We start from the raw sequence: 20,481 nt of genomic DNA, 5'->3' as shown, positions 1-20,481 counted from the left end.
TCAAAAATTTGCGGTAGGTACTACGGAACCCTATATTGGGCGTGGCCCGACCCGCACTTGGACGGGTTTATTCTTTTATTTTCAAAACACGAAATGCATTGATGTTATCAATGGTAAAACAAATGTAGATACTATGTGCCTGCAATACCCCACTGCATTTGTCCAAACAATTCCCAGAGTGGTGCTGCAATAGTGCGGTTCAAGTTACATCTCTCAGTTTATAGATGTCTGTTAAAAGCTTTCGTTTCATTCATAGCAGAGAAAATATCACAAAGCTACGGTAACTCTATTGACCTATAAAAAATACATAATATTGGAGGAGAGTGAATCCGCAAAGTCTCTTCCGAATGATTACATTATTGTTGTCTATTTCCGTGATGGAAATATTGTATCGGGATTTACTTTTAAGAATTGCAAGTTTTAAAATGACACCGATATTTTGTTTTAAGATTATTACCTAACTTTTTTGTAAAGTCGTATAATAGAATCGGTGGAATATAATTTTTGTAGTTATCTATTCTTTTTTAGTAAGGTCTCTACGACCTTAATCTACTAGAGAGCGATGTCGTCGCTCTACATCGGCGGAAACATCTCATTTATGTTCTTAGCAACTGAGCTCTTGCGTTTACTCAGTGTAAAGAAGGAATCAATTGAATTATAGACAACTCATGTTGCATAATTTTCTAATAACAGTATGTAGATGGTCCTCCCAAGAAAAATGTACACAGCGGATAATTATACAAAGTCTGCTTTCTTTGCCTGGTATATTGTGTTAGGAACTGTTAGCAGCCCACTCGCAGTTTTTATTAGTAGTTGGGTATACCGCACCATATTATGATAATTAATTTCGTACTTTTTATTAGACTTTTGAATGACCTTCATAAGAATGTCTGATTGTGAATCTCCTGTTAGTGATGAACGGCGTAGTGCCCATCTAATTATTCTGTCCTACTTTCGTGATAATTTTCTAGGATCGCTAATCTCACTTTATCTCCGACTTAAACCTTGACGGCCCTACTTTATAGGCTTGACACGAAAAGCCTATGTCTGCGATAATATGAGGCCACTGAGGCGACTGACTCAACGATTACCAGCTACGCTGAAGTTTAACGAAATGTTATGTCGATAGCTGGATACCATTTACGTTTCGACGTTAACTACTGAACCCTAAAAACGGGAACTGAAAACAACGAACAAAATTCGAAACTTCGGATTTAAAAATAATAGGAAAAGTAAGTCGGTATGCAGACTATGTACTCGCGTAGCAGCAATATCGGATATTACACACGCAGACATTTTTAAGTAATTTGACATGACTCAAGTTCGTAATCGATGAGTGCAGACAGCAGACGAAAGGGGAAGTACTGCCTGACATAGGAATTCCTTCTTTATAGAGGCTCGCCTTCCCCATGACACACTCCGATAAACTTTAACCCTCCTGTCACGGAGTTTTTATAAGGGGTACGATAATGAATTGCCGGCGACGACCGTATCGAACCGCGTTCTTACGTCATACATGCCGATTGCCATTAGAATAGCCTGAAACAATACAAAGAAAAATAGGTACGGATGAAAATGTGTTGTGATGAAGACTCAAAACTGAAAAGTTTCAAAAAGTTGGTGTGATCGCAATGTAGAGGCTTAACCTACCCTATTTAGCCTAATTTAGTAATCTGTGAGTTTATAATTTAGGATGTGTAGGTGTCCTTTATTATACTATTATAGAGTAATTTTTGTGTGTGATTTGTATGGGCAAGCGCCCCAGCGTCATGTATTGGCCTACACAAAAAAAAAATTAAAATAATCTTTCAGCGCTGCAATTTTCACAATGAACACTACATCCGCAACTGATACACACCCTAAAATGTTACCATTTTGTTTCGTTATGCCCTGTATAACAAAACAAAGAAGAGTCAACATGACTTTGGTAACTCATATACAGATTTCTTAAAAACAAGTGTGCTTGATGCAAGATGAAGCTCATACTGCAGCAAAGGGGTAGCACGGACTCGCTTTATTAAATTCTCAGCAGCGAGGCGGCCTCCGAAGTCCGAATATGTTGCCGGAAACAGGGGAAATAATATCAAATGGAATTGGATCAATAGAGTATATCGCGTGCTCTACTCGTTTCGATATACTATCTGCATCGCGGCAAATTAATTGAAGAAGACTTTTGTAGTTTCTCTCCACATCACGGTGCACCCGGAATTGTCTCACCATTTGTGTATTAGTGATCAGTGTTTATGGTGGGTGCGTGAGTGCGGGGGTGAGCGGGGGTCGCGGCGGGCGCGGCGCGGGTGCGCGCGCAGACGGGCGGCGTGGAGCGGGCACAGGCAGCGGCGCGTGGCAGTCCGGCCGCCCCCGCAACTCGCTCCGGTACCGGCGCCGCCGGCCTCCGCTCGGATGCCGCTGCCGGCCGCCGCCTGCGATGGTCCACGCCGGGCCGGCCGCGCGAGCTATGTTCGCCGCCGCTGAGGCAAAGCCGCGCCGTGCCGTCTCGCCCCTCGGGATACCGAAGTCGCCGTCGTTCCACTCGGGCCTGGACCTCGTCGCGAACCAAGCGAAGCGCTCCGAGAGCGTCTCCGACGTCGCCCGTGCCTTTCGATTCGCGCTGTTCGGCATGGAAGGCCAGGGTCAGCCGCAGAAGGCGCCGTCGCCGCCTCAGCGCTCCCCGCCGGCCGCCGCCGCGCCGCCCACCCCCGAGCGCCCGGTCACCAACGCCGATAAAGAGAGTTTAATGGTGCAATTGCCTCTGTTGAAAGGTTCGTTTAAAACATGCAACGGAGTCCTATACAATCGATGGATATTGAGTATACAACGTGACCAAAAGGATTAATGCGTTGTTGATTTAAAACATCGGTATAATTTTCATATTCTGATTCAAAACACATAGCCGGATCGTTTGTGGTAAACTGCGATGAATGACGAGTACCTACCATCTGATTATAGTGATAGAACCGATATAAAATGCTTGAATTACGTACTTCCCCAACTTTTACGGTATTGACTTATAATCTATGTGTACGAGTCTCTATGATCCCTAGCGAAAATATGGCGTAGTATTTACGTAGTACTATGTTCTAGGGTAGAGAAAATTGTAAATGAAATCGGTAACAAACTCCCTAAACATATCGACCGGCGTTAGCTAGATATATAATAGCGAGTAAAGCGGTAGGGTAATATCAGCCACCGACGTAATATAAAGCATTATGATATCATAGTTATTTTGATTGTGAAGATAAAAAGATTCAGTTGTAAAATATTGTTATCACTAAATATAAGCATGTAGGTACTATGCGTTATTACTTATTAGATACGACTTTATGCTCCACAAAATTTTATATGTACAGTTTGAAATAGTTAAGGTGATTTAGTATAGTGGTAGAGAAATAAGAATGCATGTACGTCAGACGAAGCAGAATTTTATGTGGACGTAAAATAGCTCTTTTCAAGACTTTACCTACGTTAATTTCAGGTTAAAATTTTGTATTTGGACAGAATTGTATGTCACCAATAACCATAATATTGTAAGCCCTCATCAATCAGTGCCACACCAATCATTTAACAGTATTTGATATAAATCTTTTTTATAATATATATTTTTATATGAAATAAGAGGGCAAACGAGCAAACGGGTCACCTGATGGAAAGCAACTACCGTCGCCCATGGACTCTCGCAACATCCTAAGAGCTGCAGGTGCGTTGCCGGCCTTTTAAGAGGGAATACGCTCTCTTCTTGAAGGTTTGCAGGTCGTATAGGCCCGGAAATACTGCTGGTCAAAATCAAAGTTCGATCAAATCGAAGTTAATGTATTCATTTCGGTACGATTGAATACGTTCTCGCCTGTATATTAAGAATTATTACAAGAATTTTATGAATAAAATAATGAAAATGCAATAAACCTTTTACAAAATGTGAGAATATCTTTGATGTGACTCCTACTGCAACACAATAGTGTATCCGGCTGAAACAAATACTAATTAATTTAGCTCTTAAACTGCCATTTCCTTATAGTTAACTGAACCCTTATGAGTATAAACAAAATTGCCTACTTTATGATTGCTCTATGAATATTCGTAGAGCAATCATGAAGTAGCGCATTTTCAGGCCAGCTCCACCCTTTACGATTCTTGTTGATCATTCACATCACAAATCATTAACGACATATAAGTATTTATTATTTTTATCACTATTCTCGATTTTATTTATAGCTTGGTTGTAAATTATTCAATTTCCAATACTCGTTACATATTATTAGTCCCATATTTTTCCTTTCTTCGAAATATTCAATAATATTATGTACCTACACTCTACTCACGAGTATTATAAAGAAATATCAATATTTACCTACATTTTTATGTAAAATAAATGTATGAATACTCAGTATTGCGATAGTAGAGATTTCGATTAAATAACACAAATATTCGAGCTTATAATGAGTTCTAATTTCCCCGTGTTTGCTTGTAAAAAAAAACGCGATTTATAATTTTTTATTTACGATTCTACAGAATGTTACAAACTAAAGTTATAATACTTTAGGCTGTGTTAGCTGTGTATGAGTCCCTTGTTAGTAGTAGTAGTAGTAAGTAGAGTTTGAGTTGAAAGAGAAACTGTTTTTACTTTTGTATGTGCAAATTTATGAATCATGACGATTATTGTGTGTATACATAAACATGCCTTTACAAATCGCAAAATAAAAATTTACTCTTTCAGCCCTGCTACTATCACAGTAAACTCTAGATAAGCGCCTTTCCACAATATGACGTATTTTAGCGCACCGAGGACGCGCGTTTCTGATGCGCTCGTCTTCTGCGCGTTTTCATCGCGTTTTGACAGATATAAAGTTTAAAACGTGTCGGCTTCCTTGCGTTTGCTGAGCGTTCATCTTGCGTTTGTATCGATACAAACGAGCGCGTAAAACAATGTCGTGTGGAAGGGCCCTAAGGGAAACATACACACTATAAACTATAAAGTATTATCACTTGGTTTTGTTACATCCTGTAGTATAACAGCGGCAGCTGTATGATAATATGTAGAGTTGCGAAGTTAACTTTGCCGATAGTGGGTTTAGACGTGTAGAGTTAGAAGCTTTACTCTGCGTACGTGACGGTACGAGTTAGGGTTGATTCGGACCGCAACGCGACGCGTAGATGCATTTCTAAATTTGTATGGATTTGACAGATTCGCAAGACGTCTGACGCAATTGAAATCTGTCAAATCCATACAAATTTAGAAATGCATCTACGCGTCCGCGTCGCGTTGCGGTCTGAATCAACCCTAATAAGTGCACACCACCAAAGTATACATATTTCACACTGTCAGAAACTACTTTTGACCTGTGTTTTGTGGATGCATACATCCACAAAACACAAGTCAAAAGTCTACCTTTCGATGCCCGCGCGGAACAAAAACATTTTGTTAACGTTTTATAACTGGCCCATAACCTATAAGAGAACTTCATTAATCATTAGTTACGAATTACGATTGTAAGGGCCTGTTTCACAACTTTCTGATAAGTGCTGGATAGGCTATCCACCACTTAACTTGACAGATAGAGTATGGAGAATCTGTCAAAAAAGCCGTGGATAGCCTATCCGGCACTTTATCAGGAAGTGGTGAAACAGGCCCTAACATATTTTTCTATTATGCAAAAGTTATAAAAAATGTTGTAGTCTGTAGAATTCTGTTTGTGAATGTAAAGTAGGTCCTGTGGATGGGGTTACATAATTGTACCGGCTTGAATAATGTACGTTTCTTTGTTCTTAGTTACCCTGCTCAGTGCTCAGTTGTTCGCGACTGTCGGCTGGCTGTTCCACATCGCAACAAAACCTCTGTCGCTCTTCGCCGACCCCAAAATGTACTCGAATTAACGTTTTATGTCACTGAAATAGTGCGATGTGTGAACAAAAGTCCATAATAATGTTCTAAATACGCAAGTGTGTCTGTCGGTCTGTCTCTGTCTGTCTGTTACTTCTTCACTCCCGATTTGAACCGATTTTTCTGAAATTTTGTATGGAGATATTCTGAGTTCCGGGAAAGGACATGAGGCACTTTCCGTTCCGGAAAAGTGTACGGTTCCCGCTCGATAAACGAATTTTGGCGGAATGGAGTTGCGGGCGTCATCTAGTTATTGTTGTTACATATTTACCTCCTTTTAAAAGAATCACGCTGTATTCAGTATACATAGATGAACGCAATCAATAACGCCTCCGTGGTCTAGTGGTTAGAGCGTCGCTCTCGACTCCGGAGGTCGTGGGCTCGAATCCCGCGTTGGAAACATGTTATTTCCAAGTTTGGTTAGGACAATGCAGGCTGATCATCTGATTGTCTGACAAGTAAGATGATCCATGCGTCGGATGGGCATGTAAAAAGTCGGTCCTGCGCCTGATCTCTCGCCAGTCGTGTCGGTCTTCCGTCCCACTGGGTTATGAGAGTAAAGGAATAGAGAGTGCTCTTGTGTACTGCGCACACACTTGGGCACTATAAAAGTACTCCTGCGTACCTGGTCTGGTTTCAATGAAACCGGCCACCGTCACCGAAACCGGTATTACATAGATGAACAATGTTTTGTCCTTGTCTTTCAAGCGACTTTCGTAACGTATCAAACAAGAACAAAACATTGTATAAGTACAACTTATTGTTTTATTAGTAAGGGGGTCAATTTTTGAGTTGTAATTCGCTATAAGGCTGATCTGTAAAGTTATCAACTAGTTTTGAAGGTACCGGTACTTACTACCTATTAGCATTCTTATAACAAAGGTCGAAAGAGTTGATTAGTAGTATACCTACTTACCTACAACGACTTACCTACGTAAGGATAATGTTTTTAAGTCGAGAATATCAAGATTCAAGACCTGTCCGTGAAATTGCCATTCTTAGCTTATCTAAGGTCAGTCGTGTTATTAAAAGCGAATTCCATTTTGCATTCAGCGCAAAAAAAATAACAAAAATCAGCCTAACGTGAGAGTTGGACTCGCGCACGAAGGGTTCCGTACCGTAATACTGTTATAGAGCAAAAAAAGGCCAAAATTTTTTATTTTATTTAAATATTATTATTAATTATTAAAGTACGCATTTAACCGTACTGGAGTGTATTGATAAATATTAAATAAAGATGGCCGCACTACCAATTATAGTGGGGGCATGGAGAATATGGCCGCCAGACGTGAGAGCTGTCGTTCACTTCTTTACCAGCCACCACCGAGAGTAGAGCGTTCAGGGATACAGTATTCAGTGTTTAATTTATTCCTCCAACGAGAATGTACAAATTGTACACTTAACATTCTAACCAACCACCTTTGTGAAAATTTCAAGTACCTACCTGTTGCCATTATCGTTTTTACCCTTTGGATACGGAACCCTAAAAACAACTTATGAAATATGAATTACGTAAATTGGTAAAACGCGTATTCTGGTTGATAAGGTGGAGCCAAATAAGGCTGTATGTAGTCAGACGTAAGAGGTAAATGAAGCTAATATAGCGAAATATTTTGCTGTACCGTATCAATTTCAAATTTCTTTCTACTGAAATCGCTACATTAATAACGATTTTCACAATGCAGAATATTTTAATATATATTAAGTTTTATACGCTTCATATCATGATAAGCATGTATTGTAGTAATATGTAGATTGTAGGTACATAACATACCTTTTGGGTTTGTTTCGCGTGGAAAAAAGTTGTCCACACGAGCGACACATTCGCTCGCATTCACAAAGGAAAACTGAAATGAGTGACGTGAGCTCAAAGCTATCAGATTCAACAGGTTGTTCCACATATCGAAGAATGCCCTCAACTGTCTAATAAGTGCACACTTTACTTGTTGTTTACTACATCTCTGAAATCAGATAAAGTTCTACATTTAGCGCCAATGCTAGGACTATATACTATATACATACTACTTCTAGTACCTCCTTTTTGCGATAACAGGATTCTACCATATTATTATCTCTACCACAAAACAAACTTATGTACACAAACGTGTAGAGTTACTCAACAGTTTGATCCTCCTTGGTTTCAAACTATAGCAGCAATGATCGTGATTCTGCATTGTTTTTTTATCTAAAGCTTCCTGAAATGATACACGTACGATTTGTGCGGTGATTTCCTAGTATCTTGGAAGCACGGTAGTGCCAACCACATCTCGAGCATTATATTTTATTCAGTGCCTCTACGGGATAAGGGATTCAATCCGTCCATCATGAAAATCGTGTGACGTACTTTATCATCACACGATTTTCATGATTTTAGACCCCCCGCCCCTCCTAGTGTGACGTCACAATTTTACATCTAAAAATTATAACCACCTAAATATTTTTAGGTGTGACATACTTTATGGATGGCCCCTAAAACACGGTCCACTTTTGTTTACAGACGCACCAGCGGCTGAACGGGAACAGCTATTCGTGCAGAAGCTGCGACAATGCTGCCTGCTGTTCGACTTCGCGGACGAGCCGCTGTCCGACCTCAAGTGGAAGGAGGTGAAGCGGGCGGCGCTGCTGGAGATGGTGGAGTACGTCACATCGCAGAGGGGCGTCATCACCGAGGCCATATACCCGGAGGCGGTTAATATGGTAAAAGCCGTTGGACATAAAACATACTATAACCATCATCATCATCAACTATACATCTATGCGTAGTTGATGATGAGTAACGCATTATACATTATATATTATACAAACCCGTCTTATAGCTTTTTCCATTTATTTATTAAACAAACTTATCTACTATTACAGGATAACCCAATACAGAAGATAGTTATAGGAACTTAAACATTACAACACAAACATTTAACAACAAACCTTATTAGCACAATAAATACAATAAGTAACTCTATACAGGGTGCAAACCTTTACACCCTGTACAAATATAATACATTATACACTCTATGTCAGAAGACAAAATACAGCTATAATGAAATCACCCAGTGAACAAGAAAATAGATATATTTTTAAAGAATTTGTTCTTGAAGGCAAAACAGTAGTGTGATTTGATAGATAAAAATCTGGGGGCACGGGAGTGCCCCCGCCAAGATGAGCCAAGCGAAGCGCGCAAGGGCACCTACCTTTTCTCGAAACGTTTCGTCGTATTTTTGAACCCTCGTAACTTTGGTTTGGATAATGCCAGATAGTTGAAATTTTTAAGATATAATGACATGAGTATAGTTATTAAATGCGCAAATTTTGAATATCGTAGCTATTATACTTTAGATTTTATAGGTGTCCAAAAATCCACAATTTGGTCACTGACTGGCCGATCATCAAAACTGTTAGGGTACTTCCTGAAGTCTTAGAACGCTGAAATTGGTATGTAACATAATATAAGTACTGAAACAACATAAAAATTATCAAACCCAACTTAACCTATATCCGTACCATTATAGAGCAAAATTAGGCAAACATTTGTGTTTTTTGTGTGGGAGCCCCCCTCAATTTTTTATTTTATTTTAATATTATTATTAAATATTAAAGTAGACATATAACTAAGGACTTTGAGAAAAATTTAAGTACCTACCTATTGCCATTATTGATATAGCTTGGCCATTTTGTTATTCGCCAGGGCTTTAAACTTAATATACAGTAACTAATAATAAATGGCCAGGCCACCGATTTTGACTAATGTGTAGAGTTTATAGATTCTCCTCGTGCGGTTGACACATTATAATATTATTATCAAATATTTTGCCGCGCTTTAGGGTAAAATTAAGGTTTTTAGATTTAGGGTTGAGTATGTAAGGTTAGAAACTTGGCTCTACATGAGATCTCACTACTTTTTGACACGACGAACTATAATATTATGTTCTCATCTTGGCAACATTTTTACATGAAAATGTTTTTGGTGGGATACTTTATTTCACAAATCGAACAGGACACACAGAGGAATTTTTTAATTTTAAGATTCGCGGTACAATGAATTAGGAATTAGCTTTGCTCGTAGTTTTAGTGCTACAGCTACTGCTACTGCAAGCAAAATAAATTATTTAAATAGATTAAAAATGCGTAGTTTCTCAAATACGGTACCTATGTCTATCTACTATCTAGTCTCGTTTATTAGGTAGATAGCTTGAAGACTTTTTTTTATTTAATCTCCATGCTGTGTCATGCTTGCAATAATAAACTGTAACGTTCTTATTCGCATGACCGTTTTATGTGTGCATATTTTGATTAAGATAAGAATTATTCAGATCTTAAACCGAACAATGCAAGTTCGCGTTAATTAAAATGTAGTCCCAGATGGAACGTGTTAAAACTCACACAAATGCCTTTAATACAGCCATTAGAACGTACTGCAGACAACAATACTTTTATTATGCACACCATAACTTATTTTACTGTTTCTTACAATTATTATTATCTGTGGACTAATAAGATTTGAACTGTTCTCTCCGTAAACTACGTATTTCAGTTAAACGCTATTATTTCTTATGATAGCATAAAAATAATAGCGCTTGACTGATTATACATATAGATGACTGACTGACTTATGTGGATAGCTATAGATTATTACGACAAAATGAAATCTTAGTTTACCACACCAATCTTACCGAAGAAGAAATTCATCTTTGAATAATGTTGAGCAATGCGTCTTCGTCGCATCAAAATCGCAAGTCCTCCTATCAAAGATCTACGCTGCGAAATACATTAAAAGAATCCGCCTAACTTTAATTACTGTTTGGGAGGCTCTATGTGACACACATTACTAAAGATTCTGTATGCTCTGTAAAGGAGTGAGCACACTGAGACGGGTCGTGCCGGGGCTTAGCGTGCCGGGGCTCATCGCAAAAATCCGCCTCCATACAATTTGTATGGAAGCGGAAATCCGCTGCGCCCCGACACAGTGTGCGATACGCGCATCCGCTTCCATACAAATTGTATGGAGGCGGATTTTTGCGATGAGTCCCGGCACGGTCCGTCTCAGTGTGCTCAATACTTAAGGTCGCATAAGGCCGGTGTTAAGAGGATACACCAGGGGCGAGAGAAATTGAAAATAGGTATTTGAAAATGTATTGCTGTCTCACCAATCTCAAGTCTCCCACCGCAGAGCGCGATAGAGACAATACGACAAAAGTTCTAATAAAAGAACAGAAAATCTTCGAATCGTTGTCCACTGATTCCTTCTCCAAAACATAACCGATTTAAGTACTTTTTTCATTGGGAATTAAAGCAAGGCTTGAACTGTGTTCCTATGTTTTATATTTTTTGTATATTCTAGCCAGTTTTGTTTTCTGGGTGTTTGAACAGAGAGGAAAATCTGGCCATTTTTTGGGTTTTGGACGTTCTTATCTTTTTTAATAATAAAATTATGAAAAAAAAGAAAACATAGGGGCATGCTAATAGTGGCCATAGATATTCAGGATCAAAATCATAACTCTACCGGCATTATCCAGGGAGGAAACAGGGGACAACGTTTGTATGCAAAAACGGTGGTGTGGACTCCTCTTAAACAGTAGGTAATAACGTATTACGTAACATTCATTACTAGATGTTCAGCTTTTCTGTTATTTCACAGGAACCGTAAATTTTTGCCGGGATCAACTAATTTTGTCCTTTATTTCAAATCAAAGTATATCTATTCTCAATCGGTCCAGCAGTTTCATTGAAACTGGTAAAATAGAAGTAGCAGATAGACATACATTGCATTTATAATGTTAGTAGGTATATAACGGGTTATTTACAAATAAAATTCCATTCAGACATAACCGCGAAAGTATTTATAGTGTCCAATGTTACATTATCGTTTAAATTCCGTACATGTGGGTCAAGGTTCTAGGCGAAATTAATTTCATTGTAAGTGCAGTCTATATGAGTAGTATGAGTACCTACCAAGAAAATATCAAGATTGAAGGCTCAGAAATCTGATGACCAGAATGCTTATTGCTGTTATAAACATCGTCAATAAAACGAGTACTTAGAGCGAGTTCACACGGACGATGCGTTGTGTTGTCATAACGGAAAAACGCATTGGATGCCACATAGATGTGTTGAGGCGACGCACGTCAACCAAGTACAAGACGGTGACAGCGCAATGCATCCTCCCACTTCATCTTCTCTCCGTAGTTTCGTCAAAAAACCGCGTGCAACAACGCAACTATTAACGCGTCGATCGTGGGAAAACGAGACACAATAGATATTCTATTGTCTCGTTCATCGGTGAGCGTATGGGGCTTGATAAATTAATTTGACATTATATTATCATAGAAAAATGTAAGCAAAACATCGGCGGCGTTGCCGCTACAATGCCACTGTGGCGTCGCTCCGCAACGCAAAGGAGCAATGTGCCGTCACTGTTATTTTAGATGTTGTAAATAGCTGCTAAAGATTTTCTTTCAGACTTTATAGCGTACGTATTTTATGTGACATGACGCGACGTCTTAGAACGGAAAATCATTTTCTTTTGACCCAGTTGCGGTTACTGTTTCGGTTTTTGATATAAAAGGCTGCAATTTCACCGTGTGTCGAGTAAAACAACGACTGCGACTCAAGTAGCTTCTAAAGAGATGTGACAATAATATTTTTAACTTTAACTGCTGTCAAACTCAGAATAAATTCTTCGACGGTTGGATGAAATCATTTTATTCGCGTTTCCATTCTTGGCCTCACCGAGAAATTTATTTGACTCTGTCTTGTCTTCACACTCTTACTGTCGTACTCAGATTAAAGGAACTAACTTTAATTTGATAAAACGTAATAATTGTGGTACAAAATTCTTCAATAAATTAAAGTTAAATAATTATTATATATTCTCTAAGTGCGGTAGCAGTAATATACGAAACTTGCACTATATCTATCTCTATATTCACTAGATACCTACATCTCTACTCTGTTTATTCTTCAGTTTCTTTTGCATTATTTGTTTTTTTTTTCACAGTTTGCCATAAACCTGTTCCGGACATTACCTCCGTCGTCCAACCCGAATGGCGCGGAGTTCGACCCGGAGGAGGACGAGCCCACGCTGGAGGCGGCCTGGCCGCACCTTCAGCTGGTGTACGAGCTCTTCCTGCGCCTGCTGGAGTCGCCCGACTTCCAGCCCAACGTCGCCAAGAAGTACATCGACCAGAAGTTTGTGCTCCAGGTATTGATAGTCTTTGGTTTTTAATGGCGGCTATACACACTCGTCGAGACACCCCGAGACAGGCCGAGCGCGAGTGTGTACTGTGTACAGGGCGCTCTCGTCCTCGTCCCGTTGGCTCTCGCGAGGATAACCAGAGCAAACTTGTACGGCCGAGGATCTCGTCGAGTGTACAGTCGCCATGAGGTTTGAATCAGTTTGAACGAGCGAAGGAACCTTTTTGTTGTGGATAGATAAGAACGTGGTCTATGTGTCATTGTGTCGATTATTCACTTAAAACTTCAATAGTAGGTATATATTATAGAGTATAGTCCATATTTTGTTACTTTTATCCTCACAGTTTTACTAACGTCTTAAGGTCCATTACTGCTGCTTACGTTTCCAACTTCCTAGTTTTTATTTCTAGATCACCTAAAATATTAGGCGGGTTAGGTCGTAGTCTACCGTCACGCTTTTTCGTATTAAAAAAAATACTTGAAAACCAGCGGTATTGTCTTTTCTTTAATTAAACTTCCAACCGTTTCATTGTTAGCATATAATCGTATTAGTTGTATTTGTATAGACGGTATTTGTATTGGAGTAACATCAAACATGTGGCCAGCGTCGGCCGACCTTGACCGGCCCTCGCGAGTGATCGAGCGCTAACTATCTTCTTTATGTCCTCCGTGATAGTGAACAGAACCCCGAGTTGACTGTTACTGCTTTTATATTTGTGTATATGATTTTGCCTATTGTTGAATATGAAAATAGGTGAACTAAAAACCTACAACAGACTCTATTTACAATAAATGTATGTGATATTTAAGCGAACCGGGGTATTGTAGGACTGACCGTGAAAATATAATTTCATGTAATTGCAATCTGATAAAGGTCTCACAGACTCCACGTTGGATGAGGGAGTTGTATCTTGTATGACATACACAATCGACGTCGATCATAATATTATCGGGAAATCATAAGCAAATACCTAAGCCCCTGTACACGTTCGTGATTCTTGTTCGTTATGATTTTTGGGTAAAGGTGAAGTTTTCGCATAACGGATTAGGTACGGAACTATAGGGGCAGTAGTTATACATATATCCAGTAGGAGGTCGAAGCGCGACCTACGCCCTTTAGAGTGGCGCTGAGGCGAGGTCGCCGCCGCAGCATTTATTAATGAGTCTCGCAGGTGTGTCGTCCATTAAAATTATTGTTCCATGCTTCCATGTAATGGACTTCAGCTTTACAATCTATTATTAATACCTCACTAAATTGGTCTACGTGTTTGTACTAGAGACTTAATCGAAAAGAGACTAGACAATGCAAGGAGTTGTCGTTGTCACCCTGAGGGAATGCTAAGACCCAATTTCACCAACGACTGTTAAAGTTAACGATCGAATTAATATAATTTTACTTCTCTCGTTTTTCGTATTAACACAGAATATATATTAGTAGTACCAAGTATTAATGAAGGAGAAGACATGATATGTTAACTAGCTAGCACTAACAGACACGGTATAAATTGGGTCTAAGGGCATACATAGCAATGAATCGAGAACATTAAAGCATTTTTACTAGATAAAAGAAATAGGAATAGTAATATGCTAGAACCAGCACTACTATGTGCTTCTAGGTCGCGATGTTATTGACAGTTTTCGATAAAATTTATGGATTGATTAACATAGATAGACGATATAACTATTATCTTATAACTACTTGTAAAGTTGTAAATAATCTACATCAGTTAGTGACTCATGTTTATTTGTGATGACTTTCTTATTTAATTTATTAACATCGATTAAATTGACTTTGTTCGTTCGTATTTTTTATGAGCTTTTAAAAATGATAACATTAAGCACCACACCACACCGCCTTTTTTCCATACAAACGTTGTCCCCTGTTTCCTCTCTGGATAGTGCTAGTAGAGTTATAATTTTTTTCCTGAATATCTACGGCCACTAATACAATGTCCCTATGTTTTCTTTTTTTTCATAATTTAATTATTAAATAAGATATGAACGTTCAAAAACCCAAAAAATGGCCAGATTTTTCTGCTGTGTTCAAACATCCAGAAAACAGATTGGCTAGATTATACAAAAAAAAATAAAACATAGGATCAGAGCTTAAACCTTTCTCTAATCTTTAAAGAAAAAAGTACTTAAATCGGTTAAGTTTTGGAGAAGGAATCAGGGGACAACGAATCGTTGATTTTCTGCAGTTGTCTCTATCGCGTTCTGCGGTATAGGCTTGAGGTAAGGGAGACAGCTATACATATTACACGTACTTTTTTTTTCATTTCTCTAGCCCTTGGTGTATCCTCTTAAGGTACGGTTACTTTCGCCCGGAACTTTCCAATGTCAAGGCGTCACCACTCACCCTGAGAATAAGCGACGCGGCGCTGCGTTTAAAATATAAAATACTAGCTGTTGCCCGCGACTTCGTCCGCGTGGACTTCAGTTTATAGCGCGCGATGTCAACAAAATTGGTGTCAAAAGCTTTTATAAAAAAACCCTGGTACCCCTTAAATCAATACAGCTGTGCAGTGTGCAAACAATAAGTACTTCATTTTTGTATGTTAAACTTTATATATTATGCCAAATTTTAAAGCTTATTTAGCCCCCCAATTACACAACTTTACCCATAAACTATTTATCATTGATAGGTTTAGCCCCAATTTCACCAACGTCTGTTAGTGTTAACAGCTTGTTAAAATATCCTGTCTTCTCTTTCATTCATATGAAAAACGAAACAGCTAACGTGATACTAATTCGAGCATTAACTTTAACAGTCGTTGGTGAAATTTGGTCTTAAGGTTACGTCACTGCCTGCACAGATAAAGTACTGAGTTATTTAATACCGTAGAATAGATATAACAATCGAAAAAAATCGAGACTTAAATGTATGATGATACCACCTCTTATAGAAAGACTTTTGAGCAAGCGTCAGCGCCATGTAGAAGACGCACGGCGCCATATGAACGCCATTATGAATTTTTTGAACAAATTTACGACCCTTACAACCCTTTTTTCCAGTAAAAAAGTAGCCTGTGTCCTTTCTCAGGCTTTAGACTATCAGTATACAAAATTTCATTACAATCGGTTCGGTAGTTTTGGCGTTTGGCGTGAAAGCGAGACTGACAGACAGACAGACAGACAGAGATACTTTCGCATTCATAATATTAGTACAGATTATGTGCACACTGCACAGCTGTTTTTGGGTATTTTGATTAATTAAGGGCCGCGCTACACCGGAATGGCAGCGGCGAGGCGAGCACTTTCAGCGCTGCCATTCCGGTGTAGCGCGCTGCGCGGCCCTAAGAGGGGTACCACTTACCAGGGTTTTAAAAAGTTTTTAAATTTGACACAAATTTTGTTGACACCGCGCACTATAAACTAAAGTCCACGCGGACGAAGTCGCGGGCAACAGCTAGTTATGAATAAAAACAATAATATATAATAAAGTAGGTATGATTAGTTCTGTTATAATAATGAAGTAAAAAATAAAGCGCCATCTGTTTTCATACATTAGAATTAAAATGTAAAAATATTTTCTGGATGGAATATAGGCCAACACAACACACTCGAACTCCTTAGAAATGCAGTAGGAGTTCTATAAGATCAGATAGATTGATTATTATTATAGCAAGTGATAATATTATTAAACATAATATTCTAACGTATTAAAAACTATAAACAAAAACATAATAACTAATAAGTATGATTAGTTCTATGTTACAACGAAGTAAAAAAAAGCGCCATCTGTTGAATCGTATTAGAACTAAAATGTTCATTGCATCGCGTCGATATATTTCTGGATTTTTTATAATATTATACATAAAATATATTTAAGATTTTTGAAATATTATTTTAATACACATCCAAGACCCAGGAACATTGAAAACTTTTTGTTCCGCCTGCGGGACTCGAACCCAGGACCCCCGGGATGAGCGCTGGCCACGCGCAATGCGAAGTAATTTTCATCGATATTTTCATGGAAATAAGATATTTTCCCACATCAAAATGTAGCCTATGTCCTTTCTCAGACTCTAGAATAACTGTGTACAAAATTTCATTGCAATCGGTTCAGTAGTTTTGGCGTGAAAGCGAGACAGACAGACAGACAGACAGACAGACAGACAGAGATACTTTCGCATTTATAATATTAGTATAGATATAGATTAAAATGTAAAAATATTTTCTGGATGGAATATAGGCCAACACAACACACTCGAACTCCTTAGAAATGCAGTAGGAGTTCTATAAGATCAGATAGATTGATTATTATTATAGCAAGTGATAATATTATTAAACATAATATTCTAACGTATTAAAAACTATAAACAAAAACATAATAACTAATAAGTATGATTAGTTCTATGTTACAACGAAGTAAAAAAAAAGCGCCATCTGTTGAATCGTATTAGAACTAAAATGTTCATTGCATCGCGTCGATATATTTCTGGATTTTTCATAATATTATACATAAAATATATTTAAGATTTTTGAAATATTATTTTAATACACATCCAAGACCCAGGAACATTCAAAACTTTTTGTTCCGCCTGCGGGACTCGAACCCAGGACCCCCGGGATGAGCGCTGGCCACGCGCAATGCGAAGTAATTTTCATCGATATTTTCATGGAAATAAGATATTTTCCCACATCAAAATGTAGCCTATGTCCTTTCTCAGACTCTAGAATAACTGTGTACAAAATTTCATTGCAATCGGTTCAGTAGTTTTGGCGTGAAAGCGAGACAGACAGACAGACAGACAGACAGACAGACAGACAGAGATACTTTCGCATTTATAATATTAGTATAGATAACGAATCAAATTGATATTTATTTACTGCTAAAAAATAACAATTTATTATTGTAAAAGCGGCGCGGCGCCGCGCTACGCATTGCAAGCTTAAAACTCGAACTCTTAATATTTAAAGTAAGTACTTATTTTCAACTGACTTTCAAAACACAGATGGTGTTCTCAATTGGTTTCGTATGTTTCCTTGTTAATTGCAAACGTCGATATTAATTCGCTTTGAGCATTTGGTCCCGGTTCTCGGTTTGGTTTGAATTTAATACCCTAAAAGACTCTACGCGGCCAACTGATCTAAATTGAATAAATTAGGTAAATGCTATATTTACTTCTATGTTTTTTCTTGCAATTGTTTATTTATATTTCATGCAACTATCGCTGTGATTTATCGGAGCGTTTTCAATGCGAGAGAACGAATTGCACTGAAAAGTGAAATTTAACACGCAGATAATAACTACTAAGGCGTAGGATTCAGCAAAGAATGCAAGACAAATGGAACTTGCATTACCTTGATTTTTTGCATTTGCATTATTTTGATTGGATTCGGGCAATAGCCAACCGGAGTACCTTTGGTACCATTTAATAACACATAACTGCGAATTCGCATCGCATCGCAATTATCTGCGACAAAACTCATACTAAAAATGACATTGCGATGCGAATGAATTCGCAGCTTTATGTGTGGGAGCCTTAATGAAAATTTTGTCATAAGCTCCATGTAATTTGGGTGAGAAGTTCGCCGATGCCAGACTTCGACGACGCGGTGTTTGTGTGCGTGCGACTAAACGTATGCAAATTATAATTATTGCAATAGTTGATGAAAATGGAATGCAATAACTTTACCGCGGCAGTCCCCGAGTGCCACACGTATTTTGTATTTGTAGTAAAATGACGTAATAATTATTGTTCCAGCTGCTGGAGTTGTTCGACACAGAGGATCCGCGGGAGCGCGACTTCCTCAAGACGACCCTACACAGGATATACGGGAAGTTTCTAGTCCTACGCGCCTACATCAGGAAACAGATTAACAATGTATTCTATAGGTATGTGACTTATAATAGTAGTTGATTTTGCATACTTATGGTACTGTATTACGTTCTACTATTCTATTATAAGGCTGGTAGCTGTGCTAATAATATTAGGATTTTGGATTATGTATCTTTAATTTAAGTATATCAGAGAAAAATTCAGAGCGTAGAAAATAGGACTCTGCTAACACAATAGTTGAAAATCGAACATGCTAGACTTCAACTAAACAACTAGCTTAGACGCTCGTGTATTTGATTTTTATTAACTGCAGATTTCAATTTTAAACGCTTTGAATTTCCTTCGGTTGGAAGGTTTCCGGATACATATTCGTATATTTTCATAGCGTAGTCCGATCGTTTTCGACACACTGATACGCTAAAGATTATGATAGAACTCTGCAAGCGTAAGTACTATGTAAATAGAAATACTACATTGCATTCATTTTCAGATTTAAATAACTTTTTCTCTGCAGTTTTTAATGCGAACGACTAGGACAGTGCCATTTATAGATAATTTTAATCTATATGTCGTAGGATGATTTGATAAATCGAATTTTCGCGAAAACACGGATAATTAGATAATGTTGATTACATTTTTTAATCTTACTGACAAAAGTTAGTGTTTTCGCGAAAATGCGAGTCGCCTTAGTACGATTGCGAAACGAATCGTTAGTTATTATCGAAAAAAAATCACTGATTGGTCGTTTTAAGCGCCTCACAACAGCATCTTCTCTGATTGGTTGAAGACTTGACGTTTTAAATGCTAATTCATGTTTTTGTAAGCGAGCTAGCAGTTTTTGATATTTAATGTGTTTAAAATTGCAGTTGGACTTGAAAATGAGTGCGAAATGTTATCTAAAAGTGTGTCTGTAAATACAAAATGAATGATACATGTGAAATTAGTGCTGAAAGTTAAACAGAACCAAAAACTAATTCTGAGGTTATGTCCTTTATAATTCTATGGTGTATTACCTCAAAGATACATAGGAAAAGATAGTAACCAATCAGAATAAGAGTTGGCCAGTAAGCAAAAATCAAGCCAATCAGCGTTAAGAATGTGCAATGTCACTAAGGCAACTCGCGTTTTCCCAAAAAACCTAATTTTTTTAGGATAATTGAAAAATGTTATCACCGTTATCTAATTATCCGTGTTTTCGAAAAATCCCTAGAATTTTCGCGAAAATTCGATTTATCAAATAATCCTTCGACGATCCCTTTTGACGAAAAATGCGTTAACGTAGGTGAATGAAATTTTGCACAGTTATAGTTAATACGGTGAAGGAGTGCATCGAGCTAATATTATTTTGAAATTATGCTTTTATCACACATTTTTTAACAAATAAAACATTACACACGCTACAACACACACACATTAGAAATGACAGATTTTTGAGTGACAAGCCTATACATACGAATTATACTCTTTTATTTATGGTTGAAGTCTGTTGACAACAAGTTGACAAATTGAAAATGAATTATAGTTTTTTTTATTGAATCCTAGATACTATTAGACAATGCTTACACGGCCAGTCTGAGATCAGCTGGGTCCCAGAGACAAGAATTGAAAAAAAAATATGATAACGTCAAT

General features: G+C 38.0%; 1 protein-coding gene across 3 annotated transcripts in view; it reads left to right on the top strand.

Moving 5' to 3' along the window:
- LOC121726513 (serine/threonine-protein phosphatase 2A 56 kDa regulatory subunit gamma isoform-like) overlaps positions 1 to 20,481 on the top strand; it is a 45,071-nt gene that overhangs the window by 15,979 nt on the left and 8,611 nt on the right. For all 3 annotated transcript variants that reach the window (XM_042113899.1, XM_042113901.1, XM_042113900.1), the window contains 3 exons: positions 8,376 to 8,575; positions 12,870 to 13,073; positions 18,778 to 18,908. In XM_042113899.1, the coding sequence (XP_041969833.1) occupies positions 8,376 to 8,575; positions 12,870 to 13,073; positions 18,778 to 18,908 (535 nt within the window). The remainder of the gene's footprint in view (positions 1 to 8,375; positions 8,576 to 12,869; positions 13,074 to 18,777; positions 18,909 to 20,481) is intronic.

The sequence above is a fragment of the Aricia agestis genome, chromosome 4 (genome assembly GCF_905147365.1).
Source record: "Aricia agestis chromosome 4, ilAriAges1.1, whole genome shotgun sequence".
NCBI classification, from domain to species: domain Eukaryota; kingdom Metazoa; phylum Arthropoda; class Insecta; order Lepidoptera; family Lycaenidae; genus Aricia; species Aricia agestis.
The sequence above is the reverse complement of the archived record's forward strand: the minus strand, read 5'-3'. Positions and strand labels throughout refer to the sequence as shown.